This window comes from Telopea speciosissima, chromosome 4 (genome assembly GCF_018873765.1).
Source record: "Telopea speciosissima isolate NSW1024214 ecotype Mountain lineage chromosome 4, Tspe_v1, whole genome shotgun sequence".
Taxonomy (NCBI): Eukaryota; Viridiplantae; Streptophyta; class Magnoliopsida; order Proteales; family Proteaceae; genus Telopea; species Telopea speciosissima.
The window spans coordinates 3,704,370-3,719,805 of NC_057919.1; the positions used below are offsets into that span (position 1 = coordinate 3,704,370).

General features: G+C 41.5%; 1 protein-coding gene across 3 annotated transcripts in view; it reads left to right on the forward strand.

Moving 5' to 3' along the window:
* Positions 1-14,782, forward strand: part of LOC122660349 (5'-3' exoribonuclease 3) — a 46,088-nt gene extending 31,306 nt beyond the window's left edge. For 2 of the 3 annotated variants that reach the window (XM_043855612.1, XM_043855614.1), the window contains 4 exons: positions 1,220-1,336; positions 1,441-1,516; positions 13,672-13,751; positions 13,887-14,782. In XM_043855612.1, the coding sequence (XP_043711547.1) occupies positions 1,220-1,336; positions 1,441-1,516; positions 13,672-13,751; positions 13,887-14,583 (970 nt within the window). In that variant the 3' untranslated portion in view covers positions 14,584-14,782. The remainder of the gene's footprint in view (positions 1-1,219; positions 1,337-1,440; positions 1,517-13,671; positions 13,752-13,886) is intronic. The other variant, XM_043855613.1, reaches the window with a different exon arrangement.
* Positions 14,783-15,436: the final 654 nt, after the last annotated feature.

A 15,436-nucleotide genomic window follows, 5' to 3' on the forward strand; every position in this document is an offset into this window, starting at 1 on the left:
ATCTCGTCTCGGTTTCTCAAAAAACCGAGAAACTTGCCGAGATCTCGCGAGTTCTCGAACTATGTACTTAACAATACAAATATATATAGAGGAAGGGAGAATTAGGCGTTGGAAAAGAGCTGTTGAAATATAGCAGTTGGAATAGAGCCGTTAGAAACCTAGAATATAGCCGTTGGAAATTAATGTCTAGTGACATTATGGCTCCATCACTTGCTTACACAATTGCAGTCATGGCCTCTTCTGCTCTCACATCTAAAACATGTAGGCGACCTATAAAGTGTTGATAAATTCCTCATTGAATACTAACCTGCTGCAACTTTCAGAAGTTGCTATGCAAATGGTGGAATCAGAAATTGACGAGTTTCAGTTTGAATCCCAAAATATTTCAATTTCAACAGAGGCCAAATCAATGGAAATATTTAAATATTTCAGTGATGTCAATTGAAGCTGATTGAATTCATAAAAATCAATTTCCCTGCACCTTAGCCTAAGTCCCTTCCTCTCCTCTGGATGTAGAATCAGGTGATGGGTTTCCACCCAAGTATAGTGGCATTATTCATTTTTTGTTGTTGGAACCAAGTGAATCTTTGAGCTTTAGTTTCAATCTATTCTGCCCCGTCCTGAAAGTAAAAATTTCCCTCAATGTATGCCTTTTTATTTCCAATCTATCCCTTTTAGGCTCAGCATCCACGTTATACGGGTTCAGGAACAAGTTTCAGGTATGGGTACGTCTTGAAGAGTGATCCACCTAATACGCAAAAATTAGGATATGTGCACATGTTACCAAAAGTAGGTATTGTTGTGGGACTTGGCCAAATTATGTCAAACAAATGGGTCTAAGAGTGGGTGTTAATCTTCTTCTTCTTGGTGGTCATGTCCAAGTTGTCCTGCTGGGTATCATAATGTTTCGAAATGGTAATCCAGGGGCATGTGAAGTGTCTGGGTAACAGAGATCAGCATTCACCTGCTTCTAACACTCATCAATTCTTGTCTGCAAGAATGTCCTGCTCTGAAGTTACCACAACACTTCTAGTCCATTAATTGTGTTCTATGCAGGAATTATTTCTCATTATGTAAGCATTTTATTTTGATTTTAATATTGCATGTACTTGAAAATAATTCCCGGTTGCTACTAGACTTAGTTCCACTATTTTTTTGTGTGTTAACTACTGTACTTTCATTTTAAGAATTTCTGGGTCCATTTTCTGATTTTATTTAGGGGTACATGCAGTGGTGGAATGAATGGTTACCTATCACTTTGTGGCGGAGATCCTTGCCCTCCCATCTTCAGGTCTCCTGTTGCTGCAATGGAAGATATTATGAACAATCAAGTCATGTAAGTTCTCTTTCAAACTGACAATATACTGAACTAGACATGTATCTATGATGATTTTCTTTATTGTTTCTTTCCCTTAATGTATTCTCCTTTTGGCCTTTCAGATGTGCCATATACAGACTCCCGGATGAACATAAGCACATCACTCGACCACCAGCAGGGGTTATATTCCCAAAGAAGGTAAGTAATGAGATCTCAGTCTGTCGATGATGTTCATTTACGAGTTGCTCTGTTCTCTTCTTGGTTTTACATTCTCAACATAAAAAACCCCGTGTTAGAATGCTTTTTTATTTTCACTTATTTATTTGCAAATTAAACACCTTGTGTGGTAGAGTAGAAATTATTCAGTTTTCTTTTGATGAAATCCCTGTTCTGGATCAAAACAAGTGAAAGAGAAGGGCCTTACCCACAGAATCTGTGGATAATTTTCAAATAATTTGTCTATGTACTGAATTTTTGAACGACGCGTGCTGAATCTCAATTTTGGAGATGCATAAATATTCATGTGTTTCATGGTATTTGTGTGTCATCACAAACTTTTCTGCATCATTCCAAGATATTTTTTATTTTTGACATATTTTGTTGTTTTAGATACTTTTATATTTAAGTATTAATAAAAAGGGCAAACCCAGTGCATGAGGCTGCCGCCACTGCGGGGTCTGTGGAGCCTTGTGCACTGGGTACTAACAACAACAACAACAACAACAACAAAGTAGGGGAAACTGAGATCCTAAAAAAAATAAATTGGGGGATGAAGAGATGGGGAATGAGATGAGAAATGCAAAAATGGAACGTGACAAATGAAAGATGGAAAATGAAAAGAAAAATGAAGGATGGACGTAAGAGGAACGAGGCACAGCCCAGTAAGTCAGGAGAATCTCAGCTAAATGGGGTCTGATACTTGGATCCTTGCCCTCCAATAGTCTTTATCCGAGATCATACTTGGTACAAGACCTAGACTATGCATGTCCTTCTTCACAACTTCTCCTATGGTTATTTTAGGCTTGCCCCTAGCTCTTTTAACTCTTTCAATCGGGATCATATCACTCCTCCTTACTGGGGGCGTCCCTAGGCCTCCATTGAACATGACCATACCACCTCAAATGTCTCTCTCGGAGCTTGTCATTGATCAGGGCAACTCCCAAGTCAGTTCTAATACGCTTATTCCGTACTTTATCCTTCCTAGTTTGTCCATACATCCATCTTAACATCCTCATCTCTACTACACAAATAACAACAAACAACAAACTCAGCCTTATCCCAACTTAATGGGGTTGGCTACATGGATCCAAACAAAACTTCTTAATATGACACTTCTTAACTGCCCAACATTTTGCCCTATACATCATAGTCGGTCGTACAATAGTCCTATAAAACTTTCTTTTAAGCTTTAAGGAATACTATGGTCACACAGCACTTCAGACGCACCACTCCACTTCATCCATCCCACTTTAATTCTCTATGAAACATCTTCCTCTATGTTACCTTCCTTATTTATGATTGACACCAAATATCTAAAATAGTCACTTTGCGGTATCTCTCTTTCCCCAATTCGCACCATGTTAGTATCCATCTTAGTATGACTAAAATTACGTGTCTTAAAGCCTCTTGTTTCCAAGGTTGATCTCCAAAGCTCTAACTTAGCATTAATCCCTGCTTTTGTCTCATCCACCAAAACGACATCATCGGCGAAGAGCATACACCACGGGACCTTGTCTTTTTTTTTTTGGATGAATAAAAAATTCTTTACCAAAAGAAAGAAAAGGGGGGGGGGACTGAGAGAGCAAACAAATACAAACCAATTACAAGGCCTTGTCAAGACAAAGGGAAAGGCGAGGGCCTGCAAAAAAGAAAGGGGGAGTCCCCAACCTACCACTACCCACAAGAAAGGCTAAGAACCCAACAACAAGAAGGAAATAAAATCCAAGTACAACGAAGCGCACTACCCATTTGTGGGATCCGAAATGCCACGACAGAGGACATGATCTCTAATGTCCCTTCAAGAGGAAAAATCTTCTTGTTGCAAGGCAGGGCATTGTCTCTGTGAGGTTGTTTCTTAAGATAGGGAGGGGAGCTTGTGTCGTGCCGATGGTAAACACGAAGAGGGGGATGAGGGACAATAGTAGGACGAATAGGGTCAGAGGGAGAGAGATGGGGCATAGTGGGGGTTAACCTAGGGGGAAGAGAAAGGGGCCAAAGATAGACGAACTAAGAAGGAAATAAGGTGAAAGTGGGGTCCACCCCATGGTTTGCGTTAGGAAGGAGCAAAAGGGGAGGGAGACAGGATCGAGTGATTGAAGAGGGGTTAGCCCCCAGTATCAAGAAGCCGACAACGGTAGCGTTCAGAGGAGATAAAGTAGAGGTAGCATGATTATTGAGGGGAAGAGATGGAGACCCTTCGATAGTAGGGAAAGTATGAAGAGCCATCAAAGGCGTAGAAGAGTGGCAAGGGAGAAGGGGGTCGACTGCAGGAAGATGCGTCTCCTCGGGAGAAGCACAAGGAGTGCCAGAAGGATGAAGCGACAAGACGGGAGGGTAGATGACGCTAGGGTCGATGGGGGAAAGCTGATGGAAGGCGTTGGTGGGAGAGATGGTAGGCACAGCAGGGTCGGAAAGGTTAGCTGCAAAACCCAAGGTACGAAATCAATTGTGTCTAGAGGAGAGAAAGAAGCTGAGGCGCAATGGCGGTGTTTCTTACGCAACCGACTGCGGTGGCGACCACGAGAAGGGGATGGGTTAGCAGTAGAGGAAGAAGCGATGGTGGGGGGGGGGGGAGGGGGTAGAGGGAAGAGATGGAAGACTGGCCTCCAAATGTCGGAATACCAGCAGGCAGATGAAAGAGAAGGATGATGAAGATGGTGATTTTCAGGAGCTAGGGAGAAACGGGTGACGGAAGTCAGAGTCCTGGGGCTGGGAGTGGCCAGGGGCATTCCTTGAGTTACTCGCACATTTTCCAGTTGATTGGCTGAATACTTTGTAAACAATTCAATGCGGGCCAACCCAGTCAAAACATATCGGTTGCTTGAAGGAGTTACCTTCATCATTAACAACTAGGATGGAGGATGGCAAGGGAGCATTAACAGAGACTTCCACTGATATTCTTGCGAAGTCCAGTCTATCTTGATCCTTTGTCTTTCCCTCTGAGTAAAGAGGCGTCCCAAGGACTGAGCCAACCAAACTCAACCCATCCTTACACTAGCAACGACAAGCCTGGTAGAGAGACCTAGAGGGGGATATAGCTCAAATTTATCTAGGCAGTTGAGTTGAAGATATCGGTTCCATTGCCGAAGTAAAAGCGGCTTCCAGCCAACATTCCAAGGGCCACCTTCAAGCACACGACATTGGTCTCCATCGGTTGAAAATTTGAAAATGAAAAAAACCCGTTGTCCAAGAGGTATGCACCTATTGCACCTTGCAACTTACATTGCTTTGCAAGAGAAGATTTAACAATGGGGAAGGGAGGACGACTAATGTAGTTCTAGATTTGTAGGAGACCAACTAGAAGCCAAACAACCAGGATCTAACTTGAACATGTAGTTCGGCTAGGTCAAAATAGGTGAAAATTGTGAAATTAGGGTTAGGGTTTGATGGTAGGGTTAGGTCTAGTTGATGTAGGGGAGTCTATCAGTGAAGGTTACCGTTAAGTTTTAACAAGTCTAGGCCTTTTAATTAGAATCGGCAGCAAGGTTAGGGTTTAGGTTTCGGATTTTTGAATTGAGAATAATGATGGAATCTAGGGTTTAGGATGAGAAATTAGGGAAGGGGTTTGGATCGAGTTCTCCTTAGGGTGAGAGGGAAATTCGATCCAAATATGGTGGTATTTTGATGGCTGGTTTGGTCTGAGCAGAATTTGGATGATGGGAATGATGTTCAGAGATGGAGGGATTGTTTGGGTTCGGTGGTTTAGAGGATTAGAAGAAGAAAGGTTAGGGTTGGGATGAATCAAACTCACTGTTGTTGCAGAATTCCCTTGGCAACAGCTTGTTTGATTGAGAAACTTGAATAAAAATTGAATCTTTAACTAGAACTTGAAGATCTTCAAAGAACTTGAAGGAGAGGTTTAAAAGAACCACCCGGGCTTCACACCGCAAGGTGTCGATTGGATCAAACACCAATCCCACTAGCCTTGATCAAACACTAGACAAAAATCTTCAATGGAGAAGAAGAGTAGCAAAAAAAGCTTTTCATTAATCAAAATTCGTGTTCAATACTTGCCCCCTTACAACACCTTAGATAAAAGACTCAAAAATAGACTCCTACACTAAAAAGGAAAGGCCTAACCCAATCCTTAACCTATTAGGTAACTTAAACTAACTAGGAAACTGAAATAGACTCAAATAGAGTCCTAATCCAGCCCCAATAAACACTTAAAAGAAATCTATTAAAATCACTTAAATTGAACCATTGGTTGAACCGATTCAATTTATGAACAAAAACATCAAAATAAAACTAAGTATGGAACTAAAACAACAAATCCCATATGCAACCTAATTACCCATATTTTTGGCCCATAAAAGTGACTTATTACATAGAAAAACCATGGGATCAAAAGCCCAACATGTATAAACCCAACCCTAGACTTATTCCTAATAAAACAAGCTTACTTTGGTGATGAATCTGCATCAACGACTACCCATGAAATGTCCAACGAGACAATTTTCCCATTTTCGTAACCTCATTGGCAAGGAGGCTAGCTTCGTAACTGGCAACCTTAGAAGTGCTAATGGTGGCAGAGGGAACAAAGTGAAGGGGTAGCCCCTCCCCCAAGGGAGAGCTACAATGACCAAACAGGGAAGACCAGGCGAAAGGACCCTAGGAAGGAGGAGGGGAGACCCTGGGGGAGAAGGCACCTCACCAGAGCGGTAGTTCATTTTTTGCTGGGGACGTGGCTTGAATGCTCTTGGTTAGGTCATCCATGATAAGTGCAAATAGATTAGGGCTTAAGGTTGATCCTTGATGTAACCCAATCGTTATTAGGAATTCCTTGCCTTGACCTCCCATAGATCTCACACTAGTCACCGTGCCCTCATACATATCTTTAATTACATCTACATATTTACTCGACACCCCTCTCTTCACTAGAACATGCTGGATTAAATCTCTAGGGACTCGTTCATAAGCTTTTCAGGTCAATAAAGACCATATGGAGATCCTTCTTGCTATCTCTATATCTTTCCATGAGCCTCCTCAATAAGTAGATAACTTTTATTGTGGATCTACTCCACATAAAGCCAAATTGATTCACTAAGATATGAGTCTTTTTTCTCAAACGGGATTCAATAACCTTCTCCCAAAATTTCACATTGTGACTCATTAGCTTTATGCTTCTATAGTTAATGCAACTTTGGATATCAGCTTTATTTTTGTAGATCGGGACTACAATGCTTCTCCTCCATTCATCTTGCATCTTCCTTATGTTCATAATCCTGTTAAACAGATTGGTTAACCAATATACCTCACAACTTCCTAGGGTTTTCCACACTTCTATTGGATTCTCATCTGGGCCTAGTGTCTTGCCTACTTTCATCTTTTTAAGGCTTCTTTAACTTCCGACACTAACGTTTCTTACATATTTATTGCGTTTGGTGTCTTGTTGAATTATGTAATCGTCTGGGTCATTTATACTCGGCCTCTTTCTATTTAGTAGATCGCAAATCTACTCATCCCATCTCTTCACAATGTCCTCATCCCTTTCCAACACTCTTTCATCAACACCCTTGATACACCCTACTTGATCGGAATCTCTACTCTTCCTTTCTCTCATCTTATCTATCTTATATATAGCTTATCCCCCTTTTGTGTTTAGGTTGATATAGAGATCATAGTTGTCAAGGCGGCAAGGCGACCCAAGGCAGTGGAGGGGTGCCTAAGCGCTTAAGCGGCAAGGCGCCCACCTAGGCGATCAAGGCGCTCCAAGTGTTATTTTATATTTCCCCCCTTTTCTAACATTATTTAGTATGCTAAAATAGTAAGCCTCCTCAAGTCATCAAAAATCAACATTAAGCCATCTCAAATCATAAAAAATCAACATTAAGCCACATCAAGTCATAAAAAATCAACATTAAATCACATCAAATCATCAAAAGTCAATATTAAACCACATTCAGCTTGAAGACAGCATAACTGAAGAAGCAAGCTATTGGAAATTTGAAACAATCAAAACATACATTTGGTTTATACTGTTCTTAGAAAATATGATCTTATCTATAAGTAATTAAATTGCTGTCGATTTAGAAAAATGATCTTGTTTTCTAAGAAGTTTGACTAGTCATGATTGTATTTTTACATGAAACTTTTTGTATTAGGTAGAGCACAAAACCAGCTTTCCAACAAATCCAAAATTGCTTAAATCTGATTTATATTGAAGAAGTTATGTTTTGGTCAAACCTTATTTGGTATGCACGAATGCTTTCAAAATCGCTTCTGAATGAATTATTTTTTTAGATATCAAAACAAATTAATATTTTTCCGCATTTTTGGTTTTTAACAATGTTATATCATATTAAGATTTATAAAATTTTTAGATTTGAGAAAATCCCTGCATTTGAAAGTTGAAAATTTCACCTACCGTCGAAAATCCAGCTTTTGTTCTTGAACTGGGGGGTTGACTTTATCCTTTCGTAATTTGATTTTTTAACTATTTTTATTGGATTCAAATATGGGGGGTATTTGCTTATTTATGAATCTCTTAAGTAAACGTATTAAATGATATTTGGCATAAATAAGGGCCAATACCAGGTTCGATAAATAAAAACCAATGCAAGGCTCCTTGCAATAAGGCAGCAGTCGCCTAGGCCCCAACAAAACTGCCTGGACGCCAAGTTGGCCCCTAGGCGACACCTTGACAATTATGTTAGGGATCCTCATATTTCTTCGCCCTAGCCGTTCCCACAATCTTCCTAGCTTCGTTTCTGGCATCATTATACCTCTTTTTATCCTTTGGTTTTTTAGTTCTTTGCCATGTCTTAAAACAATCTTTCTTGGTCTTAATGGTTGCTTGGACCTTGTCGTTCCACCACCAAGTCTCCCTAGGGGCCTGACGGCTACCCTTCGCTTCTCCTAGTACATCTTTGGCAATCCTCTTAATACAAGTCATCATCTCGTTCTACATCGCATTGGTGTTTCCCTCAAAGTCCCATTTTCCTTGTTTGACCTCATTATCAATAAATGTCCTTAGGGACTCCCCTTTTAATATCCATCATCTTATCTTATGGTACATAGGTTCTCTCCTATGCTTCTGTGTACTGAGGCACAAATCTAAGACCACCAATCTTTGTTGGGTGGTTAGGCTCTCTCCAGGGAAAACCTTACAGTCCTTACACACCTTTTTGTTTGCCTTTCTGGTTAGGATGAAGTCTATTTGGCTGGTCTAGTTCTCACTTTTATAGGTAACTAAGTGCTCCTCTTTTTTCAAAGAAAGTGTTCGTAGTGGAAAGATCATAAGCTATCGCAAAGTCTAGGATTGAGGTCCCCTCCTTGTTCCTCTCCCCAACCCCATAACCGCCATGTACACCTTCATATCCTCTACAATTACTCCCAACATGTCCGTTCAGGTCACCTCCAATAATAATCGATGCATCCTAGCCAAAACCCTGCATTAAATCATCCATGTTGTCCCAAAATTGACGCTTGCAACTTTCATCCAATCCTACTTGGGGTGCATAAGCGCAAACAATATTGACAATCTCTTTCTCCAATATCATTTAGATGGACATAATCTTGTCTATGAGTCTTTTGATCTTTACGGCATCATTCATTGGATCTTTGTCTACAATTATGCCCACTCCGCTTCTATGACTTTGTTACCCTTCCATCTTGTCTCTTGGATACACGCAGTATTTATTAGGCCTGTCAAAAAAGCCCGCTCGGCCCGAACCCGCCTTGAGCTCGGCCCTGACCTGACCCTGATTTTTCAACCCGAAGGGCGGGTTAGGGTTGAGTTTTTGGCTAACCCTGGCAGGGTCGGGTCGGGTCGGGTCTGGGATAAGACCCCGGGCTTTGCCCGGCCCGGCCCGGCCCTGCCCCGACCCTGAATTAGTTATAAGTATATATATTTGTGAAAATACCAAAATGCCCATAAGAGATGATAACCCTAACCCATATTCCGATTATTCCCTTTTCGTTTTCACCTTTCATTCTTCTTCATCCACGAGAAAGCCGCCGCTCAAGTGCTCGACTAGTAGTCTGCCTTCTTCTTCCTCGATTCCTCCTTCCCAGATTCGCATCAAGGTATGTAAAAAAGAGTAAGATTAGTCGTCTATTTCTCACTTGCTTCCTTCGTGTGCGTGTGCTCTTGCGTGACTATGGTTTTCTGTCCCATCCACCTCCTCCCCTTCTCTCTCTCTCTCTCTCTGTGAAGAAGGAAAGGTGGACTTCGGGCCACCCAGTAGAGCCAAGTTCAACCAGATGCATTAATAGTCCACTGAATCTTGAAAACCAAATAGTCCATTTCTTGAGAGTACACTCATCTCATAAATATTGTTGCCAAAATGTGGTTTTAGAAACTGGATCTGAGAATGAACAAGTAACGGGTTTCTTTCAGGGTTTCCCAGTTTAACTATATAGTTTTCACTGAAACGAAAACAAATTTAGCAAATTCTAAAGAAAGTAAGTTTAATTTATTCTTTGAACTTAAATCCTACCAAGTTTAATTACACCAAGAATGACAATATATATATATAGAGAGACACTTAATTATCTTCTTCTTCTTCTTCTTCTTCTTCTTCATTAGGCAGAGTTAGTTAACCCAAAGAGAAAAAACCTTGTTGTAGAGAGTACTTAAATGAAAGTAAGTAGTTGGTATTTTCTAGGGATCCCACCCCTACCCGGGGTCGGGTCGGGCCGGGTTAGGGAAAACCCTGGCAGGGTCGGGTCAGGGTTTAGGTTAAGGGCTCTAGGGTCAGGGTCAGGGTCAGGGTTTAGGTTAAGGGTTCTAGGGTCAGGGTCAGGGTTTAGGCAGACCCGACCCAACCCGACCCATTGACACCCCTAATATTTATCCTTCGTCTCCTCGTAACATTACCATCTCAGGCTCTTACCTGTTAATGATCCAATGTTCTAGGAAGCTAATCTAATCCTACGCTTCTGGGCTGAAATATTTCCTCACCTGCCCTTGTCTACTTATCATTGTGTTCAGGTGACGGCACTACATGTCACTTACGGGGGACACCCTAGTAAAATGAGGACGGAAAGACGAGATCAAGAAAAAAAGAGATCAAAACACGAAAGGATCCATGCAAAAAGGTGATTGCCCGAATATATTAAAGCGCCGGCTGCCGACCTGACGCACCACTATAAAAAAATAGATGTATATATTAGAAAAGTAAATACAAAGTGTACAAAGTAGAGTACACACCTAATGCATTAAAAAACACTCTCAATGGGTAAAATAAGGTTCATAAACAAGCCAAGCAAGGCATAGAGATTGTAAAGCAGTGCTTAAAACTAAACAAATAATGATGATAAAATAAACAAGTAATTCAAATTAGCATCAATAAGAGGGACAGTAGTATAACATGACATAAAAGTGTACAATATAAAGCACGCAATGCACATGTTTACTGGGGGTGGTCTCCAAATGTGCCGAAAACCGTAGTGATGTAACTTAACACCGAGGTGGAGTCAAACTGGGTGTAGGGGTACATGGGGGAGGAATAATTGAAGATAGTGGGACTGGGGATAGAAAATTGTTGGTGGGGGACTTGTCTGCAGGCGGGACAGTCGGAGGGGTGTGGGGCTGTGAGAGAAAAGTCTGGGTTGTGGGGTGGGGGAGGTGAGAGAGAGAAGGTCTTGGATGTTGTGAGAGACAAATCAGGGGTTAGGGGATGGGGAAGGCAGTCGAGAGGATCATGGGTTGCTGGAAGAGAAACTCGGGGTGAGGAGAAGGGGGAGGTGAGAGAGAGAGAGGGTTGTGGATTGCTGGGAGAGAAAATTGGGTTGAGGAGGTGGAGAGAGAGAGAGGGTCGTGAGAGGATCGGGGTTGGGAGATGGGGTAGGCGAGAGAGAGAGGGGTTCATGGATGCGGTGAGATAAAATCAGGGGTGGGGGGCTGTGAGAGAAAATCAGGGGTGTGGGCTGTGAGGAGATGGGGGAGGTGAGAGTGAGTCGTGGAAACCGTGAGGGAAATCGGGATCGTGTATGCGGTGAGAAAATAAGGGTGGAGAGAGAGAGTCGTGGAAATGGGGGTGGGCTGTGAGTGAAAATCGGGGTTGGGAGATGGGGAGGTGAGAGAGAGTTGTGGAAACCGTGAGAGAAAATCGGATCCTGACTGCACAGAGAGAAAATAAGGGTGCGAAGATGGGGGAGGTGAGAGGGAGAGTCGTGGAGGGATGAGAAATCGGAGATGGGGTTTGCGAAGGATAATCGAGGTTGGGAAAGAGATATTCAAGGGAGAAGAAATCGGTTGGGGGAGTGATTCAAGGGAGAAGAACTCGGTTGGGGGAGTGATTCAAGGGAGAAGAAATCAGTTGGGGATGGTGACGTATCTGGACCGAGATACAGGTCCACTGTCGGTTGGATAATGGGCTCTGAATCTCCAGTCAAAATGAAGATTTGTTCAGCGATACCGTAGGAAAGGGTTTTTGTGAAAAAACCCTGAAAACCCATCGAAACCAGCAGCAGCACAAAGATGCCGAAATTCCAGCAACTTCCAACAGACGGTATTAGAGTTCTACACCAAAGCTGGGAGCAAGAAAGCAAGTGGTCTTGCTTTCTTAAATCCACACATATCTAAGTATTAATAAGTTACATAAATAACATATAATGATATTAACATTTTATATATAAGCAAAGACTTTCTCTCAATGATTAAGCCAAATTTACTAGCTGTGGTCTTGCTTTTTGTGCTCGTTTCCATATATTAATTAGTTATTTCCCTATTTAATTTTATTGAATATAAAATGTTTCCACCATAGAACGTTGTTGGAGTAGGGATTATATGTCTTTGTTTTCTCCATTATAGATTTGCTGTGGTTCATAATCTGACATTCTGAGTATAAATAATTTCATCTTAAGTTTACTTGCTGAGAATCTAAGTAGTTAATGATATCATCCTCTGGAATTTCTAGGTCAGAAAATCTCAGGAGGTATGAAATTTATGAGCAATCTTGAAAACAATACAAATGTTATATATTGTTGAATAATTGAAGATTAATTTTTTACTTAAAAAAAAAAGATGATGCATTGTTTTCTTCAGATGTCCTGACAATAAGTTTAGAGGATTTGTAGTAATTATGCTCATATGCACTAATGGAAATTTAAGGCAGCTTAGATGCTGATGGTTTCTTCTCATTAGCTTTCACTAAACTAGTGATTTTGGTAACATCCATTAACTGCCATGTGGTGAACATGGGTGGCTCCTTGTGATGGAGGACCCATACCCATCTTGGTGAGGTTTTGGCACCATATAAGCATCACATGTAGGAAGTGGGTCCAAAGTGATAAAAAAAAAAATTATAAAAATGACATTTAGTAATTTATTCAGAAAATTTGCTCTCTTTCCAGCCATGTGATGCTCATTATGTGCTGCAAGTGTCGGGTCCTCTATGGACACAGACATGTCTGCCAATTGTTGTCCCAAATTGAGTAGCTTCGATGAATGTTAGCATTCCCCATGTGTGTGTGTGTGTGGTTGGGTGGGTGCATTAGTGTTGAAGGGTGGGGGGTGTTGCGGGTGGCATAGCCCTTCCATAGAATTTGCACAATGTTCAACATGAAACTCATGGATATATATCTACACAAGACAACCACCAATTACATGACTAGGGTTCTAGCATTATAGCATTATGCATAAGGGTTTCTTGATATGCATAGAGAAGTCGCTGCTGAGGTCCTCGGCTGTGATATGACAATTCCTTCTAGGATTTTTTTGTTATGGTACTCTGGTTATGAAAGTAGTTGCTTTTACATTCTTTTCTTCTCGTCTCCTTTTTCTGTTTTTCCGTAAATAATAGTTATTAATATTTTTCACTTGTTTCTGGCTTATTATAATGCCTTGCTGCCTTACTATCGCTTGTGTGTGCATCTGTTCTGCTTCATTGAGCCACACCTCAAACATTATTCATGATAACCCACACACTGGCGCACACACACAAACACAAAAATGTAATGCCAGGATGTGTTATGCGTTCGAGTTTTGCAAACAAAATTAGGGGAAAGGATGGAGGGTCAATTCTGTCACTGACAGAAATATATGACTTAGTGATTTCAGGTTATTTGGAAGTATTGGTTGAGCTTTTGAATTCATATTTTAGTTGTACAGTATGTTAATGCATGTGGGCCCTGCTTTGGTTGTACGGCATTTTATAATATTCGAGTGTCCTATTGTGCTGTTGCAGACCGTTACTATAGGGGATCTCAAGCCACCACCTGTATTGTGGCATGAAGATACAGGCAGGAGGCCAATGGAAAATGGCAGGTATGGAATTGACCTGGTTTTTGTCTTTGTGCAAGTGAGAGGAGTGGGCTGCCATAACTACATCTAAATTTCAAATGGAGTAAACTTTGGGATTAAACGAGGCTCAGACTTATGGTTTTTGCCTTTCGGTTTCAGACAAAATAACCCCGGAACAGGTCGTCAGCTTGGAGAAGCAGCACATAGGCTTGTTGCTAACACCTTACAGTTAAAGAGGGACACTAACAGGGGTGACCGGATGCATGCCTCACCACAATCGTATCCTGCTGGTATGTATGGTGCACCGCCTTCCACCTATGCTGATGGTGGATACCACAGTCTTGAACATCAGAGAACAGCACGAACTGGGGCTGATTATACCAGTCAGAGTGGTAGGTTTACACATATGACCAGTGTTCAGAATCACTCGGACCATGGGTATGGTCAACCATATGGTCCACCAGCTGCACCTAATCCTTATGGAAGGTCATCTCATCGTCCTCCGCATGAAAGTAATCACTGGCGGGCTTCCCGTACTGTAGAGCATCTTGTGCATAACCATCCTCCTGGTTCATTTCAGAATGATAGGGGACCAAGTTATTACCCTCCTAGACAAGTAGCACAAATACCTGTACCAGGTGGAGCTCATGGTTATCCAGGTGGTGGATACAATGGTCACATGGGTTACCCAGTGTCTGGAGTTGGTAGTGATCACCATCAACAGGGAGGTGTCTGGGTACCAAGACCAGATCAAAGGGGTGGTGGTCACCCTCAACAACCCGGTAACAGGTACTCTGTTTTAGACAGAGTACTAAGTAGGCCACCACCACCACCCCCGGGATATGGCCGTTACTAACCCCTTTTTTTCTTGCTTAGTGGAACGTCTGGTGGCCTTCATAATGGAAATGTTGTACTATAGTGATGGTGATACTTTATTATTATTATTTTAAAATTTAGTCTCCTTCCCCCACCAAATTTGTTCAATTTCATGGTGTAACTTGTAAGCTTACATTATATGCATTGTTCAAAATGGCTGTAATAAAATTGCGGTGGAAGTAAATAAATCTATTCAACTGAAAGCTGCCTGCTATGGATTGGTTGTCTATCTCCAATGTAAGTTAGCACTGTTGTTTCCTACTTCTCAAATGTAATCGTAATCTCAGGGAACTGTGGTGCAGGACTTAGAAATGGGGCCATCATGTTAGTGGATTCGTGAGTCGTGAACAACTACTTGGTCAGTTGGTCGGTGGCTTGCCAGTAGAATGCATTCCCCTAGGAGGTCATGGGATCGACTCTCCTGTTTAATATGTGTCATAAGGCACCCCTCCCTTCTCCAGGTAGCTGTAGTTAAAAATCTCTTGTAGCTGGAATTTAAGTCCTTAGATAAGATGGAGCCCTTAAAAAAAAATTGTTAGTGGATTCGTTATAAATAAGAGCAAAGAGTAAAGAATTTAGCAATGCTACCCTAAATGTTTTACACTAGTAAACAGTAGAAATTCAGCACATTTCCAAGGAAAATGGGGTTAAGGGTAGGGTTGGATATTGGCCTTGATACCCTTTAGGTAGTTAGGCAGACAAACCTCTTACCCTTACCTTCTAGGGGATGAGTAGAAAATTTAAGCTTACACTCCAAGGCAGGGTATATTAGCACACTTTGTGTCTCTCCTCGTATTAAATGACATTTAACTCATTGATGCATTTCCCTGTGC